The following is a 21,564-nucleotide window of genomic DNA, read 5'->3' on the forward strand; positions in this document are numbered from 1 at the left end:
ATGGAATGTTAACGGACTGAACTCTCCACAGAAAAGAAAGAAAATATTTCATTATCTCAAACAGTTTAACAATGACATAATTTGCTTACCTTTCATGCAATTCTGACTTTGTTTTTGCTCGAATCCCAGGAGAGAAATCAACACACCTGGCATTTGCCAAGCATGAGTGCAAACAGAGCGCTTGCGGATGGGTAGGTATTGCTCTCCTGGGCAGGAGAGAGGGGTCCCAGGAGGGCCCTCCGTGGCTTCAGCAGCTGCATGGCTCCATGGGCTGAACTCACCGTAGATAAGAACCTGTGTCTGTTTGAAGCTGTGAAATATCTCAGCAGAAACCTGGTTGGATCCGTCTCTCTTCTTCTGGCATTTTTGTGGCAAGGTAATTCAAGATACAAGAGCAACTTAAGGCCAGCACCAACTGTGGTTTGCAAATCCATGTTAATTGGGTCAGTGTGCTGGAATGCCAGATCTAATCAAACCATAATTTGTGGCCAGGTTGAGAAGTTAAGTCAGGGGTGAAATCCAGCAGGTTCTGACAGGTTCTGGAGAACCTGTAGCAGAAATTTTGAGTAGTTCGGAGAACGGGCAAATGCCACCTCTGGCTGGCCCCCGAGTGGGGTGGAAATGGGGATTTTGCAGTATCCTTTCCTTGCCACGCCCACACAAGCCACACCATGTCCACCAATAGCAATAGCAATAGCAGTTAGACTTATATACTGCTTCATAGGGCTTTCAGCCCTCTCTAAGGAGTTTACAGAGTCAGCATATTGCCCCCAACAACAATCCGAGTCCTCATTTTACCCACCTCGGAAGGATGGAAGGCTGAGTCAACCCTGAGCCAGTGAGATTTGAACAGCCGAACTGCAGAACTGCAGTCAGCTGAAGTAGCCTGCAGTGCTGCATTTAACCACTACGCCACCTCGGCTCGACCAAGCAACGGCCACAGAACCAGTAGTAAAAAAAATTTGAATTTCACCACTATGCTAAGCCATTATTTGGCGTAGATGCAAGCAACTTTTGAGGACTCAAAAGGCTCCTGTTTAAACTCCTTATTTTGGGGGTTGGGGGCACTGGAGAAAGTGGGCTTTTTTTAATCAAAGTTTTTTTAATTTTTATTTTCACATAAATATCCACGAGTATACCGTTACATTTTAACAAACAGTTATGTTATATCCAATATTATATCAATTCTTCTCACCGTCTACCCACAATAACTCTCATTTGCTCTTCTGCTTTCCATACACATTATACCGTTCCACAACGATACTACCTCCTCTCCCTCTCTCTTCCACCCTACCTCTTTTCTTCCCTCTGCCATCCCTCTCTTCTCTACTTCCCCTTCCTCTCTCCTTCTCCTCTCTCCTCTTCCCACTCCTTCTCTCTCTCCTACTCTTTTCCTCACCGAGGAGGTGGACTTTGAGGACGGGGCCTATGATTTATTTAGTGTGTAGACCACTCCCATTGTTATAAATACAAAAAGGGGAGGGGGTGGGAACTTCCACCACACCCACCCATTACAGGGAAAAGTCACACAGTGCCCAAGAGCCTCAATCTATTGCTAGAGTTTGTTGCCATAAACAGCTTTGAAATGTTTTGGCATAGAAAACAGTATACAAATCAGAGGTGGTATTCAGCAGGTTCTGACCAGTTCTGGAGAACCGGTAGTGGACATTTTGAGTAGTTTGGCGAACCGGTAAATACGATATCTGACTGTCCCACCCCCATCTATTCTCTGCCTCCCAAGTCCCAGCTGATCTGGAGGAAATGGGGATTTTACAATATCTTTCTCCTGTCACACCTACCAAACCACGCCATGCCCACAGAACCGGTAGTAAAAAAAATGAATCACTGATACAAATAACAGGAATAAATAAAGATATTGTCCTTTCAATAAGAGCAGCCAGTGAATTCACGGTAAAATCACAATTTTGGGGAGACAAATAAGTCTGCCCCTAATATTCTTATATACAGGAATCCAATGGAGGATGGGTACATTTGTAAGATGTGGCTGAACTTACTCTCCAGATTATCCAGCAGCAAATTGAGGAGACTCAGGAACCCCCCAATCTGCAGAGATGAAAACTCTAATCCTTTGGCCCACCAGAATCCAGAGACATAATAATCCAGTAGTGCAGCTTCTTTCAGAGATGTCAGCCGATGCTTCAGATTCAAAAAATCTTCCAAACTCCTGTAGGTGAAAAATCAGAACATCAGAAAAGCACAAAAGCACACCTGGGTCTGTGTAACTGTGCCAATTTACTTTCAAGGGGGCAAATTTTGCAAACCCAGGAATGAGCAGGAATTGGATGGGTCCTTCCAACCTTGGACCAAAACCAGTGCCCGAAACTGAACCATTTACCATATTTTTTGGAGTACAAGACACCCGGAACTATAAGACGCACTTAGCTTTTGGGGAGGAAAACAAGGGAAAAATATCTGCCTCCCAGCAATTTGCCTCCTTGCAACAAACAGCAAACAGTACAGACAATATACACTGTTTGTAGTATTACATTTCAGACTATACTTGTACAGATGCTGTAAAAATGGATGTGGCTTTCTGGAAGTATAGTTATTCTCTGCTATTTAAAAGAAGATACAATGGCACTGGGCCTCTTCAGATTAAGCATTTATTTTAAAAAGCTTCTTCATTTTATTAAGCTGTCTAGAATAATAATAAAGCAAAAAAAATTAAGTCTAATAATTTGAACATTCTATAGGCATTTATAGTTACTGACTTACCTCCTTGCAGCAAACAGCCTGATTAGAAAGAAAAAAATCTGCTCCCAGCAATTTGCCTTGTGGAGCAAACAGCAAGTTTCACTTTCAATTTTACCATGGGCCTCCGGATCACCAGCTGTTTCAGGCTGCAGGGATTGCTATAGCCTACTGCAGCCTCAGCAAGCCCCATTTTCCCATTTGCTGCAAGGAGGCAAATTGCTGGGAGGCAGAGGCCAAAGGGTGGGGGCCGGTAGGTGGGTAGGGCTACAGTCAGTGTATAAGACGCACCCAAATTTTCACCCTCTTTTAGGGGGGAAAAAGGTGCGTCTTATACTCCAAAACTACGGTAAGTTTAAACTGCTTCTGGAGAACCAGATTTCCCCACATGGATTTTTGTACAAACAGGAACCTGAAATTTTTGGAAATATTGTAATACCATAGCTTGGCAGAGTCAATGTCTAAAACTAAATCTGCATGGGGAGGGCCACCATCTGTGGCCTGCTGAGGAATATGACTTTGTCCCTGGATCAGGAGTGAAGAATGACCCTGCGCCCCCCCCCAAAACTCCCTCTCTCTTTAAAAGGGAAGAACACAAGAGCCCAAGCCACAGGGTTCCCCTCACACACAGACACACTCCATCTGCAAACCAGCTGGCTGCTCTCTGGACAGATGATGGCAAGGGCAAGATCTGTCGATGCCCCACCAAACTTACTTTTCAACTCCTGCGACATCTTGTTCCAACATAATGCTGACCTCAGCAAGCGACAGAAATCTCCAAGCCATCGCTTCCTCATCTTTATTAATTTTGTCTTCATCCTACAGCAAAACAATAAATTGCAGCACATTCAATGGCAAGGATTTTTTTTAAAAAAATTAGTGCATAAAGAAAAAACAATGGCAACTGTCAACACCAATTTAACTGATTTACAACAGGAGCAGGAACAGACCAATAAGAGAAGAATAATTGGCTTTGCATTTGCAAATGAATTTTTTAAAAAAAAGACAATTCAATGCAGCAAAGCAGAAATTCTTATTTTTGCTAGGTCACCACTGGCCCTTGAGCACATTTCAAACACACCCTGTGGGCCTCGGCCAGACCTTTGGCAACTGCGGTTGCACCTCCTGCAATCAGCAAATGGGGATGGAAAGATATACGTGAAAAATCACAAAAAGGGCCCCAAAAAGGCAAGTGTTCTGTTCTTGTAGTTTTGGTATTATTTTGGTAACTTTTAGGATAATTCTATCCATGCCTTTCAACATATCAGAATCAAAAACATGTGGTTTTGCAGCAGGTATCTATCTATCTATCATCTATCTATCTATCTATCTATCTATCTATCTATCTATCTATCTATCTATCTATCCATCCATCCATCCATCATCTATCTATCTATCATCTATCTATCATCTATCTATCCATCCATCCATCATCTATCCATCCATCTATCCTCTATCCATCTATCCTCTATCTATCCTCTATCTATCCTCTATCTATCTATCTATCTATCCATCCATCCATCCATCCATCATCTATCTATACATCCATCCATCATCCATTCATCCATCCATCCATCCATCCATCCATCCTTCCATCCATCCATCCATCATCTATCTATCATCTATCTATCCACCTATTGTCAGGCCTGCAATTATATTCCTTTTTAAGACCTTTGGCCTGCCACACTCTATTATTTCATTATCTTGTTTCATTAGTGTAGTAATTGGGAGGGGGAATAGAAAGAAGTAGAATTGTGGAATGTGTTGTTGTCATTCTTTTCTAGAAGCCCAAGGTCATTTGATTTATGGGTGCGGGGATAAGGTCATGAACTTTCAACTGGGTGAAATCCCAGGAAGTTTTAGAATTGGGATTTGCACAGATGTGCCAACATGTCTGTCTTATTAAATTGGAACTTTAAGGATAGCTCTGCCTTGGACTCTGATTTAATTCTGCATGATATTTGGAATGCTGACATCTATCTATCTATCTATCTATCTATCTATCTATCTATCTATCTATCTATCTATCTATCTATCATCTATCTGCCTATCATCTATCATCCATCCATCCATCCATCCATCTATCCTCTATCTATCCTCTTTCTTTCTTTCTTTCTTTCTTTCTTTCTTTCTTTCTTTCTTTCTGTCTGTCTGTCTTTCTTTCTTCCTTTCTTTCTATCCTCTATGTATCCATCATCTATCTATCTATCTATCTATCTATCTATCTATCTATCTATCTATCTATCTATCTATCATCTATCTATAATCTATCTATTTATCATCCATCCATCCATTATCTACCAATCATCTATCCATCCACCCACCCCTATCCATCCATCCATCCATCCATCCATCCATCTATCATCCATCTATCTATCATCCATCCATCCATCCATCCATCCATCCTCTCTCACCCAAATCTGTGGACCACCCAATTGGCCAAGGCCGTGGGGTCAAAGCCCAGGGTAGCCAGAAGAAGACTGGATGTCCTCTAAGATGCCACAGAATACATGAAGTGGGAGGGGGCGACGCCACAGCCCCAATGCCAGCCTGGCAGGAGCCTCTGGTTGCCACCCAGGCTTTCTTCGAGGCTGCTGGAGTCCAACCAGAGCCGGATCCCTTCTGCAGCTATTTCTTTGCTTTCCAGGACTTTTCTTCTGCCCTCAGCCCCAAGTGGAAAATGCAGCCCTTCCTCCTCCTCCTCTTCGCCCTTGGAGAGATTTGCGTGAGAAGCGCCTCTGTCGGCAGGACTTTGGCCGGGGACAGAACATCGAGTCCCGGGGAGCAACCCAAACTCCCCTCGGGGACCAAACGGCGACCCCGCCAGCCGCCCCCAATCCCAGCCCGGCGCTTTGGCGGGAGGCCGGCCGGGACCGCCCGGGGCGAGGAGAGCGACGGCTCTGCCCGGCTGCCTCCAAGCGCCCGAGACCCGGGGCGCTGTCCCCCGGCCCGGACACTGCCCAGGAAGCGGTGCTCGTACCGGCAGCACTGATTGGCCGCTCCCCCGTTCTCGATCCAGCGCTGCCGCTGCCGCCGCCGCCGCTGTCTTGGTCGCCATGTCGCCGCCGCCGCCGCTGCTCGGTTGCCGGGCAGCCGGGTCACGCAGCCCCCGCGGGAGAGCCGCCCTCGCGCCGGCTCCCCGCCTCCCTGCAGCCGGGACAGGCGGACTTGGGCCAAGCGAGGGACAGGCGGAGAAGTCTCCGGGACTGGCGCCTGAGTCGGCGGGCAAAAGCCGGGCCGGCTCGCTCTCGCTCTCTCTCTCTCTCTCTCTCTCTCTCTCTCCCTCTCTCCCTCCCTCCCCCTCCCTCCCTCCCTCCCTCCCCCCCCCCCCTCTCTCTCTCCTTGATACCCTCAAGTGGCCCCACTGCTCCCAGAGCTGCCTGGGACTGCGGTTGGCTTCCAGGTGCTGTGGCAGACTTTAAGGCCACCTTCTCCCCAATTCCAGCCCTAGAGGAAGAACTCTTGTTCCCGTCTATGCACCTGGTGGGACTGTGGAGCCAACATTTGCCCTCACTGCTCAACATTCAGGGGAAACTTTCAGCAGAAGGAGGGCAGGTGGTGATGGGAGGCTTGGAATGTGCAAGACACCAGCTTTTGTCCGTTTTCTTTTTTGTACAATTTTGATACTGCATTAGGTTTAATAGACGGGTGGGTAATTCTCTAGGACAGTGATGGCTAACCTTTCTCCCATCGCGTGCCAAAAGCGGGTGGAGCGTAGGGGGGTCGTGTGTGGGCATGCCCTCACCCATAATGATTTGCGAGTTGGGTTTCGCCCCCGGAGGGCGAAAAACAGCCAAAAATGAAGGGGGGATTAGAATCTTTATCCCCAGGCCTGACGGGATAGCCAGGTCTTGAGGGCTGTGCGGAAGGTCTGGACGGTGGTGAGGGTGCGAATCTCCACGGGGAGATCGTTCCAAAGGGTCGGAGCTACTACTGAAAAGGCTCTCCTCCGCGTAGTTGCCAGTCAGTTGGCCAGCGCATGCATGCACACTGGAGCTGACAGGGCAACACCTCATGTGCCTTAACAAATGGCTCCGCATACCATCTGTGGCACACGTGCCATAGGTTCGCCATCACGGCTCTAGGATTTTGAGGGAGGAGGCTTTTGATAGGCGATATTGCTGATGGCAAACCATGCGGAGGGGGCCTAGAAATCAAGTAAAAGAAGTATAAATAAACCAGTAACGGCCTTGCTGAAAGCCTCCCAGCAGAACAGCCCATATTCAGGAACTACCAAAGGAATACTGAGCATATTAGAAAACTCCCCAGTAATCCCATTTAATTCTCCCCATTTTTCTTCCCTCTCGCAGCAGACGGTGTCCCTAGCTTAAAATAGCATCTTTAATTGACAATAATAGATGTCTATTTAGCAGAGGATAAAATAACAGCCACTATGCCGCCATCCCCTGTAAAATGTTGCAGGAAATCCATATACTTGTAGACATTCGCAAGGATTTGGCTGCATCATCCAACAATTGAGCAAAATGCTGCAACTGGTTCTTCGGGGCACCAGAGGATCCTGCAGCGCCCAGGCAGCCAAAGGGGGAGGGATTTGAAATTGGGCCCGTGGAGGAGCTGGCAGAGGGTGTGAGAATCTTGAGAACCTTTCAGAAGAGGAACCTTGAAGAGGAAATCCCACCTTCCAACTATAAAAGTTGAGCTTTGGATTTAACGCAAAAAACAGGTGGAATGGGAGGGCCAGAGGAAGAAGGCTGAGGAAGCTGCAACCCAGGGAAACTGATGCCTTTTCATAAGACTCTTTGGGTTGGAACAGGCCCTGCCAGAGTAGGTCATGTCATTTAATGGGTTGAAAATTAATTTTTACAATTTTTTTCAGTGAGGGGTTCTAAAAATACGTTTTTACACCAAGAATTGAAATCTGCTGTTATTTTTGCAATTGCACAATGTTTAGCTTGGTATGGCAAATCCCCATCTGAACCAGAGGTGGTATTCAGCAGGGTCTGACCAGTTTTGGAGAACCAGTAGCGGACATTTTGAGTAGTTCGGAGAACCGGTAAATACCGCCTCTGACTGGCCCCACTCCAATCTATTCTCTGCCTCCCGAGTCCCAGTTGAGGGAATGGAGATCTTTTTTTTATTGAACATTTTTGAAAAAAACAAACTTTTAGAAATGTTTAGTTCCCACCCACCCCCACCCCCTCCCAACCTTCCCCCTCCCCCCGACTTCCCAGAACCAATACAGGGTATAAATCTTTAACAAAGAGAATCTAAAGTACAATTAGAAAAAAAAAAACCCAAAAAGATAGTTAATAACATATTTCCATTGAACTCTAGCTCCTCCTTGCTGGACTAACTCTAGATAATTTATAATTCCTGATCTCTAATCATAAGCTATCTGGAATTTCTTAGTCCCGTATTTATTTTGAGTATAGTCAATCCATCTTTTCCACTCCAGTTTATATCTCTTGTTTGAATGGTCCTTAAGATATACAGATATTTTGGCCATCTCAGCTAGGTTTGTTACTTTCAATGTCCATTCTTGAATAGTAGGCAAATCTTCCTTCTTCCAGTATTGCGCCACCAACAATCTAACTGCAGTTATTAAATGCAATATCAGATTAGTCTCTACAACTGTACAATCAGTAATTATGCCTAACAAAAATAACAGGGGTAGAGGGGATGGAGATTTTACAGTATCCTTTCCCTGCAATGCTCATCAAGCCATGCCCACAGAACTGGTAGTAAAAATTTTGAATCCCACCACTGGTCTGATCACATACTCTACAAATAAATGACACCTTGTGCTACAAGAATCAAAGTTTTCTTCTGCATGAATCTTATCTAGCGAAGCAAAAATGATCCGTGCGATCATAAGCTAACATCAGAAAAGTAATTATCTGAGTTACAAAAACGTTTAAGCGAGTTTCATCAAGTCTTGTTTTGATTCATTCTTTGACTTCAGCTACCGACTTGCTTCTTGGCCTTTGATATGACGTGTCTAAACTCTGCTTGCTGCCTCTGTGACCTCTTTCACACATCTCTCGCTTGATTGGGACTGACAGGGCCACTGTGGTCCTTGCACTGGTTCATCAATGAACTTCTTCAGTTCCTCTGTAGTCAGTTTGCATGTCAAAGGTGGCTCATATACACCTTCAGACCAGTCAATCAGCTCTAGCAGAGTGAATGCTCCGGCTTGACCTCTGATACCACCTTCCCAGCCAGTATTAACATTTGTAGAATCTCCTCCAATGGCCTTCAAGCTTTTGTCAATGCCTTTCCTCTTCATGGAATACACCAGAGTATCTGCAATCACTTGAGCAGGGTTTCCTGTTTATGAGCCTTTCTCTGGAGTGAAATGATAAAGGTACCTTCCACCCGGCTCATTGCACACTGAATAATGATCTTCTTGGATGGTCCTGGAGAATAGATTCAAGATTTAATGAATTTGTATGCTGCCCAATCCCGAAAGACTCTGGGCGGCTTCCATAAAAACAGTTTTAAAAAAATACTAAAAAAATTAAAATAAAGAGACAAAGCAAGTTAAAAGGACACAACATGCACTCAACCTTAGTGGGGCTGGAACTCAATCAAGGGTCAACAGCCCCAGGCCTGCCAGAATAGCCAGGTCTTAGTAGACTTCCGGAAGGCCGAGAGAGTGGGGAGGGTCCGGATCTCTGGGGGTAGATCGTTCCATAGGGCCAGGGCAGCTACAGAGAAGGCCTTCCCCCGAGGAGCCGCCAGACGACATTGTCTAGTCGACGGCACCCGGAGAAGGCCCATCCTGTGAGATCTTAGCGGACGCTGGGAGGTATGTGGCAGGAGACGGTCTCGTAGATATCCAGGTCCTAAGCCATGTAGGGCTTTAAAGGTGATAACCAGCACCTTGAAGCGCATTCGGAGACCGATAGGGAGCCAGTGCAGCTCACGGAGGATGGGTGTAACAAGGGTGTATCTCAGTACACCCAGTATCGTTCGTGCGGCTGCATTCTGGACCAATTGTAGTCTCCAAACACTTTTCAGGGGCAGCCCCATGTAGAGCGTGTTACAGTAGTCAAGTCTTGAGGTGACGAGGGTGTGAGTGACCATTTGGAGTGCCTCCTGGTCCAGGTAGGGCCGCAACTGGTGCACCAGGCGAACCTGGGCAAAAGCTTCCCTGGTCACAGCTGAAAAATGGTGTTCTAGTGTCAACTGCGGGTCCAGGAGGACACCCAAGTTGCAGGCCCTCTCTGAGGGGTGTAAGATTTCACCCCCAAGGCTTAAAGATGGAGTATCTGGACTATCCCTGGGGGGCAACATCCATAGCCACTCGATCTTGTCAGGGTTGACAAGCTTGTTCATTCTCATCCAGACCCTGACAGCTTCCAGGCACTGGCACATCACTTCTACTGCTTCACTGAGTTGGCATGGGGCGGAAAGATACAGCTGGGTATCGTCCGCATACTGATGGTATTTAATCCTGTGCCAGCGAATGATTTCACCCAGCGGCTTCATGTAGATATTAAATAGGAGGGGGGACAGGACCGAGCCCTGCGGCACCCCGTATTTAAGGGGCCTAGGGGTCGACCTCTGTCCTCCGACCAACACCGACTGTGACCTGCCAGAGAGGTAAGAGGAGAACCATCGTAAAACGGTGCCTCCCACTCCCACCTCTTCCAGCCGCTGCAGAAGGATACCATGGTCGATGGTATCGAAGGCCGCTGAGAGGTCAAGGAGCACCAGATAGAGGAATATCCTCTATCTCTGGCTCGCCAGAGATCATCGGTCAGCACGACCAAAGCGGTTTCAGTGCAGTAACCAGGCCTGAAACCAGACTGAAAGGGATCTAGATAATCCGCTTCATCCAAGGTCCGTCGGAGTTGGAAGGCCACTACCTTCTCAACAACCTTCCCTAAGAAGAGGAGGTTGGAGACTGGACGATAGTTTTTAAGGGCAGCTGGGTCCAGAGAAGGCTTCTTAAGGAGGGGTCTCACCACCACTTCCTTCAAAGGTTGCGGGAAAGATCCCTCCTGAAGAGAGGTGTTCACGATCCTCTTGATCCAGCCTCGTGTCACCTCCCTGCTGGTCGAAACCAACCAGGAGGGACATGGGTCCAGCAAACAGGTGGCGGCACTCATCGCTCCCATGGCCTTGTCCACTTCCTCAGGAGGGACAAGCTGGAACTCACTCCACAAAATTTGATCAAGGCCCTCCCTCGGCATCTCTGCTGGCACTGTCCAAGTGGAGTCCAGGTCCGTCCGAATCTGAGTGACTTTGTCCGACACAGCTTTTGAGTACCCCTAATATTTGGAATGCGGTGGTTCAGTGGCCAGAACGGTGAGTTTGTCGATCAGAAAGGTCGGCGGTTCAAATCTTTAGCGCTGCGTAACATTACTGTCTCAGCTTCTGCCAACCCAGCAATTCGAAAGCATGTAAAAATGCAAGTAGAAAATTTGGGACCACCTTTGGTGGGAAGGTAACAGTGTTCCGTGTGCCTTCGGCATTTATCCATGCCAGCCACATGACCACGGAGACGTCTTCGGACAGTGCTGGGTCTTTGGCTTTGAAACAGAGATGAGCACCGCCCCCTAGAGTCGAGAACAACTAGCACATATGTGCAAGGAGGAACCTTTACCTTTACCTAATGTTTGGCAATTGAAAGTTGAAAAATTAGAGCCCACGTGATCATCTTACAAAGACTTTTAAGAGGAAGATTTAAAAATAAAAGGCAGGAATGTACCATTTGCTAGAAAACAAGCAAGGTCCCCGTATCTTTACCTTACACATCTCTTGAGAAAGCGAGCAGACGAGGTCTAAGTAAGTGAGGTAGATGTGTGATTTGAGGTGATGTGGAGAACTCAATTTCTGTGACTTTGCAGCTTCCCTGCAGCCAGATGTGTCCTGGGCAGGGGCAGATTGCAGTACAACCCAAAACTCTCCAGATTTGCAGAAGCTTTCTGGGACCCCAGCAGCGGGAGGAAGCAAAACAGGGAATGAAACATTGGAGAGCATTCAGAAGCTTCAGCTGGTGCTGTGTTTAGGATCAGGAGACATCCTGCTTTGGAAAGCACAAAAGCTTCCAAGGCACTAAATACGGAGTTTAGAAGAAATTCATTGGGAATTTCAATTTTGGAATCAATTCTCAGTTCAAGGAATCGACAAGACCGATTGAAATAAAATAAAATAAGTGAAAAGCAAGCAAACAACTGGGTTGCAAAAATGCAATTACTGGGAAAACAGCCCCATTTGTCTGATTGAAAGTGCTGTCATGCTGTTATTAAAATATCTTTTGATGGATTGTAAATGGTGCAGATAGTTCATAAAGGAGCACAACGGATTTGTCTTAAGGAAAAAAATGGGCTTCATTTTGAAGATGGAAGCAATCATTTTGATCGGGTGTTGATTGAAATCGCTCGCACCAACCACACGTTCCTTCCTCGTTTGAAACAGACACCTGTCTGGCTGGGATCTGATTTAGTACATTCTTGCCATGAGATCCAATTCATCTCCAGGCCAAGAAGACAGGCTAATTAAAATATTCCACAGATATTTTTGAATGCATTATTTTGCTGCCAAAGAAGCTTGTATGTGACAAAAATACTTAACGTTTTTTTCAGGAAGGGTTGCATAGAAAGATTTGTAAATAGTGTCAGCACAATGTTTGCACAGAAGGAATCGGATGGGAGACCCAATATAGGTAGATGGATTGACCAAGTCTTGTGAATGCCAGCCACAGAAGAGACAACATGGTTTTTCTTGTTGCTCATCTTTTATTAAGGCTGATGTGTGTTTCCATTGGTCACCAGTTCCATCTTTCTGGAGCTTTGTGTTCTGACCTAAGCTTCCCCAGCATCAGGAAGCCAAGTCCTCATCTCAATAAACCTCTTATATTTGTTTACAATGAATTCCTCTCCAGCAAAGTCTTTCCTCTCCCACAGTCTTTCAAGATAGGTCACAATTACCAACCTTTATCAGGCTTTGAGAGTGGCCAGGCCGATATCTTTCAGATGCCGCAATACTTGGCAAGGATGCAGGAATGAACTAATTGTCTCCTGCAAACTCCACTCCCCTTTTGCTCTTTTATTTCCTCTGGGAGGGGCCATTCACCATCCACCTGTGGCTTTACTGCCAAGTAAAGCTGTTCGCTTCATCTGGCAACTCTGCATGTGCACACTGGGAACAGGCTTCAGCTGTTCTTCTGCCTCACTGATGTCTGACTCCGAAAGCAGCTGAAACTGTCAGACAGCCCTGGCCCCATCTCTGCTTCTGACACAGAACCCTCATCAGAGCCTTCCCCAGACTCCAGGACCGGCCCATGTTCCTCCCCAACCTCCTCACTGGCCGAATCTGCTGCTAGCTCTGCTGGCCTCTGGTAGGCCACAGCACTTTGTAGGGACCCATTTACATGAATTTTCTTGAAATGAAGATGAAATTGGCTGACATTAAGCACTTTCTTGAAAAACTGTTCTTAATCAGATGCCTGACCTGGCTCCAAAACTGGAGATCAAACTGAGAAAGACGCTTTCCATTGCCACCTCTGCCTTGACAGCAGCCATTGTAGTACCCCAATTCAAGCCCTCAAATGCATCCATTCCTGTTTTTAAGGGAGCTCTTTGAAGCTGAGAGAAACCCGTAGTTGAAACTGATGCTGAGCTGACTGATCATCTGGGATTCTAGCAAAGCTAATACCCCAGCCACAGCAGCACAACTGGACTCATCTAGAGGAAAACATCTCTGCTATTGTAATCTTTCCAGGCCATTAGGCAGCATAATGCAAACCTACCAATTTCTTGGGAGTGTTAGTCATTTTAAAAAAGGTTATTCTGCCATCTCGGCTGAGAAATGAGAAATTTCTTGGTTTTCCCATGTAGCCTTCTAGACCAGACCCCGGGTGAAATGATTGATCTGAAATATAAACAGGAAACTGCTCGGTCATGACGAGTTATTTCCTAGAGGGATATTTTTCTAGCTCATTTTCTATTTTGTGAGTGTAATTCAATAGCAGCATTTTGTAGCCTATCTCATATAATGGAATATATCATTAGTTTTACAGCTAGATGTGTTGATTCTCACTGGATCTATGTGGCATCATGCTAATGGGTTTTTAATAGCAACCATGAAAAAGAGGCAACTTTCGCAGATCAATAATATGATTCGAGCGCCGCACTGTAAATGATTAAAATATTAGCAGGAGCTTCTTGCTTAGTAGGTTAACTTCCCCTCCCTGCTCTGCCTCCCCCTTGCAGACCCTTCTTGGCCTTTGGCATTTTAGCCAGGGAATTGGGTGATGTGGATTCACCAATTTTCTCTTATGTTACCAAGCAAACCTACAGTAGATATTTATGCACCTCCTTGGGGAGGAGGGCAGAATTGCAGAGACAAAGAGCCTGGGCAGGTTTTGGTTTTTCTGTCAGAGAGATTCTCAGAGAGCTTCCTTGGAGGCATTTTGTGCTGGCCGCCATTGCTGCAGTGGCCCTCTCTTGCTTGTCCTCCTTTTCCCCTTTGCAGTTGGGAAAGGCCGCAATGGAAGCACCCCCTAAGCCAGGGGTGTCCAAACTTGGGAACTTTAAGACTTGTGGACTTCAACTCCCAGAATTCTGGGAATGCTGGCTGGAGAATTCTGAGAGTTGAAGTCCACAAGTCTTAAAGTTCCCAAGTTTGGACACCCCTGTCCTAAGCCAAGGCCTTGGTGAACCACTTGAGGGAGGAGGGTAGAGGGAGGAGGGGGATGTCCTCAGGCCCTACTTCATGCCACCCAGAAGAATTTCATGGAAACTCTCGCAATTTGAAGGAGAACTGGGAGGGAAGATGGCTGAGGGATAATGTTTGTTCCCCAACCTCTCCAGCTCAGATCTGGGCAGAAGCCAAATTTGGGAAGAAGAATAGAGATTTCATCAACATTGCAAATCCAGGACAATCCCTGGAAAATTACCCAATTCATCTTGCATGATTTCTAAAATCTTTAGAGTGAACCCAAGTTTTTTTTTTCCCTTCCACAAGTAGTTTCATTCTTTTCTACCTTATTTGGGGGTTTTTAATTGGCTTCTGCTCTCTTGCTTAACCTGAGGAGATTTTAAAGATCTCTTTTAAAGATCCTTAGTGTGAACTTTAGGGCAAGCCTTAGTCTGTTGTTGTGAGCCATCTGGAGTCCCTTAAGATGGGTAGGCCTATAATAAATAAATTTGGGGTTAAAAAGAAATATTTTTAGAAAAACGGGATAAGAACACTTTAAATTAAAGTATCCTTCCTGGAAAAGGAACTCCCTCCCTCCCTCCCTCCCTCCCTGAATTTAAAGGATGGAGGAAGGAAGGAGGTTCTCAACTTTCTTTTCCAGTGTATAAAACAGGAATAATAATGGTTGGCAATCTGTGCATGTTGCAAAATGGTTTGCAAATATTAATCCTCCAGCGTTTTTTGGAATCCACTGAATCCAAGTCATTACAGAAGAAATCCAACCCACCCATCACAATTATGTGAGTGAATTCAAAACAATTCCTGAGAAGATACTTAAAATTCATGCTTGCTGCTGCAATTGCAGGATATTTAAAACAAGGAAATGGGAGACTCTGCAAAAGTAGGAAAAATAGGGTTTAATTACGAAGAGTGTTTCCTGCAAATGAGGCAAGATATTAAAACTATTATTTAAAGACCTCTGTCCTGAAATAATGTGTTGCATTAAGCATTGTACAGTAACCCAATAAAGCTAACAAACTGCAAATTGCAATTGATTTGAATGGACTTTTTATGCCTGACTATGTGTAACTTTGCAGCCGCTGTGATTAAAAATAATACTGCTATAAGAAGCATCCATCATTGTGAATCATAAACGCAATTCAAAAGTCAATGAATTCTGAAGAATTAAAGTGACATATTTATGCCCATCTAAACTTCTGAAGGGGAAGCAGGCACTTGCTTTTGAAGAGCAACCAAATGCTGAGGATTCATTTTTCTTGCCAATTACCTGCTTCTTGTAGGTTTTTTTTTTAATGGATTCTGGATCCAACACCAACTTCAGTACAATATAATTTCCAGCTGAATATATAATGCGCCTCAATTTTTCTACCAGCACTTTATCATCCAGATTAATAGCAACACAGGAGAATATGGTGACACACAGCATTTAGGTCAGCTGCACTGCTGTAAATTTGTTCCAAAACATTATATAGAACCTGTAAAAATAAATATTGCGTACTTTAAAAAGTATTGCACCCATCTATTTGGTGTCTCCTAGTAAGATTCTGTTAAAGTGTGCATAGTCCAAAGAAAATTTGTTTTCTTTGGACTATGTTTCTTTGTTACATCATCCAGTTCATTGGGACTGCGCATTCAATTCAATCAGAATAATTACTTGAATTCGGAAGATCAATCTGGTTTGTTCAGATGCCCAAAGTGATTCAATTGGAAGGAGCTAAATTAGACAAATGTGATTTGGTCCAGTTTGGATGCAAACATTTATAATTTGTTCATAAGAGGGGTATCAGAATTAATCTGTACTGAATTGATTTGAAGGCATCTGGCTTGAGTCAAAAAACTGAACTCAATCTTTGCTTCAGGTCAAAAACTCAGGTTCATTTGAGCCAATTGCCCTCAAACTGATTCCTGAACCAAATATTCACACTGGTCTTCCCTGTTCCTTAGTCTCTGGCTCCTTCCTGGTGGGTTTCCTGTGTCTGCTGTGAGACTCCCCCCCTCCAATTATTCACAGACTGGGAAGCTTATGAAAGAACCCATCATTCTTCGCCTAAGCCCTGCTCGCTTCTGTAGATGCAACCCCAGCTGGAGTCAGAGAGGAGAGCACATCCCCCAGACCCATTAAAGGCCCTGGGATGCTATCAATCAAGGACGCCAATAAAGCAGGTTCCCTAAATGTAAAGCAAGGTGATCCTTGCATTCAGATTTATTGGGTTGCTAAATTTGGAAGCGGCAAAGTAGCTTTTTAATTATTTCAGATACGGCTTCCAAGGAATGATTAACATTATTGTTGTACAATATTTTATCTCCTGCCAAAAATTGCATTCAGACATCATTGGTAAAATGGTAATTATGCTTCTGGATATTGCTGAAACTGATAAAATTGTAAGATAGAGTGTGCGGAAGGAATTGATGTTCCATTTATTATGTACTGGAATATTTAATATAATCCTATAACTCCAGAAGGGTATTTTTTCTATAAATGTATTATGATAATACAAATATTTTTCTCATTAAACAAAGTGGTTGTCTTAAGTGCAAATCGCAGCTGTGAAGTTGAGCAAGCAGCTCCCCTCAAGTGGAAAAAGAAACCCCAATAGCAATTGTAGGAAATTTTAAAAATGTCAACTTTAATAGTTACATTATATTTCATGGCTTCTTTGCTGTGGGATTGTATCCTGAAGTGAAGAATAAAACTTGTCGCTCGGACTGATGTAATTAAGAACTGTAATCACATGATTTCTCTTGCTGGCAAATAAATGTTGCTTTTGAAAAAGGTCTATTTGGGGAGAAAAGAAGGGTTATTCTGAAGAACATAATGGGCACTTCAAACAAGCTCTTTCACTGTTGTGCTAGTATGCAGACCACACCAACAGATTTAACATGTTTCTCCGTGATGGACAGACAGTGGAACATAAGCCAAAATGGAGAGTTTTCAGAAAATAATCCAGGGCAGAAAAAACTGAGATGTTAAAAATCTTTAGTGCACAACTCAAGTTCTAGTAGAAGATGCAAGCATGAAAAATTGCCTGTCTCCATGTCTGTATTTTCAGGTACAGAACTAAGACATATAAATGTGTATGTATGTATGTATGTATGTATGTATGTATGTATGTATGTATGTATGTATGTATGTATGTATATAGGATATATATTAGGATATATATTAGGATATATATTAGGATATATATTAGGATATATATTAGGATATATATTAGGATATATAGGATGTGTGTGTGTGTGTGTGTGTGTGTGTGTATATATATATTTAGAGTCACAACCCCTGGTAAGCCCCAATTATGGGAGGAAGCCAACTGCTTCCATCATCTGTCAATCGGCTCGTCACAAGAGTCCATCACGACAGAAACCCAACATTTTTACTGTTGCCTTTATTATTTATCAGCACAAATAAAAAAAAACACACACACACACATACACACACACACACACACACACATATATATATATATACACACACACACACACACACACACACACACACACACGTTGCAATGGTTGATTTTTTTTTTTTTTCATTTTCTATGTCAGCTGGAAACTCAGGTTCAGAGAAAGATTGTTGGAGTGTGATTTCCGGTCCTGTTTTCCAGGGTTGAAAAAGGTAAAGGTAAAGGTTCCCCTCGCACATACGCTAGTTGTTCCCAACTCTAGAGGGAGGTGCTAATCTTCGTTTCAAAGCTGAAGAGCCAGCACTGTCCGAAGACATCTCCATGGTCATGTGGCCGACATGGCTAAACTCCGAAGGTGCCCAGAACGCTGTTACCTTCCCACCAAAGGTGGTTCCTATTTTTCTACTTGCATTTTTTACATGCTTTGAACTGCTAGGTTGGCAGAAGCTGGGAGAAGTAATGGGAGCTCACTCCGTTATGCAGCACTAGGGATTCGAACCGCCAAGCTTTCTGATCAACAAGCTCAGTGTCTTAGCCACTGAGCCATCGTATCCCAGGGTTAGCCACCTCAGGTAACAGATGCGAGTGACTGGACAACAGCAGCTGTTTGTTCTTCAAATGCCAGGTGCCCTAGAGGCAAGAGTAGCTTCTCCATGCTGTATTAGACAGGTGCCCCAGAGGCAAGGGTAGAAGCCAATAGCCATTCCCAGGTCCAAGTTAGATGTGCCGACAGAAAGTCCCTGAGGAATTGTGGCCCTCAACTGAAGGACCCAACTCTCCTTCCCATAACCTCTGTGTTAAATCTCTTCACCCATGAAGAAGACACATTGATGGATACAAGGGGTATCTTTATGTGGTTCTCCACCCCGACAGGGGGCTGTAACTTGATTCCTCTTGTTCTAAATCACTGAGATTTACACTCTGGAAACAAAAGGAATTTAATACAAAGGTCAGAACTCAAGATTTTTATTCTTGGATCTGATGGATATTGGGAAAGGAGAGGATGGCTGGATCATTCATGTCATGTATTATTTGTTCTACAGGAGAGTAATCTGTTTACTGTCCAAGGCAAAGCTAATCTGATACCTTTAGTTCATTCCCTACGCTTACCAGAAGTGGTTTCTTCTGATTTTGAAATATTATTTTTCTCTCTATATAAATGTAGACTCAGTTTAATGTAAATGAGGTGGTATGTCCAGGTGGGGTTTGGGTCTCTGCTCAGCAGATGGTACTGGTAACACCTGGCTGTCCTTGGCTGTGTCAGAAGCTAAGCAGGATTAGGCCTGGCTTGAACTTGGATGGGAGACCTCTAGGAAAATCCCAGGGAACAGATGACATTGAAGTGGAACGAGAATTGCTAGAAAGCAGCATCAACCAACTCCTCCTATATTCTTGCCACAAGATAGAGGTGTTCAGGAGGTGAGTTGGATGAAGGAACTTGACTTTAACTGAACAGGTGCCCATCCTTAAAATCCTGAGCACCAGTTGTCTCAGCCTCCCCAGCATCGGGCTCACTCCCTGATGGAATTCTGGGAGTTGGGTGGCTGCTCCCCCAGAATCATGCCCCCTTTTTCCACAGTTGCCATCTGCATACTAGGGTTGGAGTGATTTCCTCTCTTGTCTTACATAAACATCCCAGATCATTCTGTCTGGCCTGGAGGAAGTTTGTGAAGGGAAGCACTGGTGACGCACACGGACAGGGCATCCAAATGGGAGAGGTCCCTGGGAGGGAGAGGCAGCCTCCACCCACCCACCCCACGACAGTCTCTGTGTTCCTTTTTGCACCATTTGAGTGCCCCTGAGCTTCAGGGAGAGCTCTCAGGGGTCTCCTGTAGCCAAGCAGCCTGTCACATGCAGTACATCTAAAGACCGGTAGTGCCTTCAGGGTCTGCTGCATTTATTTTGTTTAAATTCCATGCTAAATAAAAGCCATTCTTTCAGGGTGACATTTAGAGATGACTAAAGAGCACTGGCGGTATTCCCTATGTGTGGTTCCATTCCAACAAGAAGTGTTAACGTGGTATATATAATGAATTTATGCTGTATTTCCATTTTGTGTCACAGAGTGAATAAAACCTGCAGGACTCATGCTTAAATTGACTGGTTTGGTTGAATCCTTAGTATCTTGTAGCACTGGGGAGGAGACTCACTGGTGGAAAGTCTGGCCACTCCATGTTCAAGAGAGAAAATGCACTTTGGTTGGTAATTAACCAAAGCAAAATTGAGAAGATATTCAGATACGGGACATCACACTCTGCTTGACAGGCCCATGAACTCACTTTTCTCTCTATGGGCCATTAGGGCAAAGAACGAGAAACGGAATAGAATCAGCAGATCCTGTAAGGATGGGAGGTGATGGCAAAGATTCTCTGCAGCTGGTGGCAAATCAGCCTCTTAACTGCGGACTTTAAAATGCATCTTGAGATCAGTTTCACCACCTTCTAAGGCCCAAGGGGCTCTCTGATGGATCTCTTCATGGAAGAGTTTTTAAGGGTGGGTGGCTACCACTGCAAGTCACCTTTTCTACCCAGCTGCCCAGGCTGTAACTGAGAGATCTTAGGAGGAAGGTATCTATACATATAAAAGTGAAATACCACTCATGCATCATCGCGAAATCGCCAGAACCGTAAAGCCTACAAACCTGAAATTTGGTACGTAAATTCCTCTTGGCTTCTAGGTGCTCACTAAGAAAGGATTTTTTTTTTGAAATTACCATCAGATCATTAGTATTTCTTATACAGTAATTAACACGCTCTATATACTAAGGAGTTCTACTCCCTCTCCCCACCTGAAAAGAATTCTGTTCCAACTGCCAGTTGCCTTATATTAACACGCTCTGATGCTAAGGAGTTAGACATTCTACTCCCCCTCCCCACCTGAGAAGAACTCTGCGGCTCAGCGTGCAAACATATCCTTGTTTCATGAATCTTAGTTTGGAGGGATGTGAGAGTCAAGATTTGGCCTCTTCTCATGCCTACTTTAAACCGCAGGTGATATTACACTGTGAAGCACACAAATAAAGCTCTAAGCAGCATCCTATGGGGAGTGTCTTTCATAGTCTCCTCCTTGTCCTTCCTTTCTTTTGAAGGAGAGGGCTTTCTGGATCAGGCTGCCCCTTCTGGACTTCTGACCACAAGCCCCAAGGCTGCCTCTCTCCACCAAAGCCATCCCTGAGAAGAATGGGGATCTTGGTGACTCAGGTCATTGTTGATTTCACCATCAGGCTTGCGACTGACGATTTTGACTGACGTCTCTTTTTTTGACTTAAGGAAGAAAAGGCAGATCTTTCGGCATTAAAGGAAATGGGCAGAACATGCACACACACACCCCATATCCCGGGCTGGTTCATTGTAAAGAAGACAGATAATGGCATGTATCTACATGGTGCTGCAGGCTGTATAATGTGCTCTGTTTTTCTAATGGTCCACATTAGAATTTCCACACGGAGCAAAGCAAAGCTTTTTTATTATTGATGCTTTGCCTTGTAATAACAACGGAATGCATTATTTTCTTCTAAAAGAAGGTTTGGACTGGTCTAATTGGCTTGTCTTCACCACCGTACTGATTAAATTGTGGGAAAGGGATTCCAGCCCCATCTGGGAGGGACGGGGGGAGGGCTTGTTCATAAAGCTTAACTAACCTAGAGAAAGGCACCACCTAAATTGAAGTCATAACCGCACAGTGCCAAATCCCCAGGTGGCTCCTCTTTAGAGGTTTGGTCAAAAAACGGTGGGGCAGAGCTTTGCTTGGGAAGCCAGAGGAGTGGGTCTGGTGATTTGTAAGCCGTTCCCCATCTCTCTTCTTCTGAGGCAACTAC

General features: G+C 44.7%; 1 protein-coding gene across 2 annotated transcripts in view; it reads right to left on the reverse strand.

Moving 5' to 3' along the window:
• The window catches only part of CABCOCO1 (ciliary associated calcium binding coiled-coil 1), a 113,585-nt gene that overhangs the window by 41,307 nt on the left and 50,714 nt on the right, over nt 1-21,564 (reverse strand). The window contains exons 1-3 of one of the 2 annotated variants that reach the window (XM_087701946.1): nt 5,693-5,795; nt 3,428-3,531; nt 2,016-2,185 (exon numbers count right to left, since the gene is read on the reverse strand). In XM_087701946.1, the coding sequence (XP_087558072.1) occupies nt 2,016-2,185; nt 3,428-3,531; nt 5,693-5,770 (352 nt within the window). In that variant the 5' untranslated portion in view covers nt 5,771-5,795. Of the gene's footprint in view, nt 1-2,015; nt 2,186-3,427; nt 3,532-5,692; nt 5,796-21,564 lie in introns of those variants that run through there. The other variant, XM_087701947.1, reaches the window with a different exon arrangement.

This window comes from Thamnophis sirtalis, unplaced genomic scaffold (assembly GCF_051295495.1).
Source record: "Thamnophis sirtalis isolate CommonGarterSnake01/CBP01778 unplaced genomic scaffold, rThaSir2_p1.2 scaffold_15, whole genome shotgun sequence".
Lineage (NCBI taxonomy): Eukaryota > Metazoa > Chordata > Lepidosauria > Squamata > Natricidae > Thamnophis > Thamnophis sirtalis.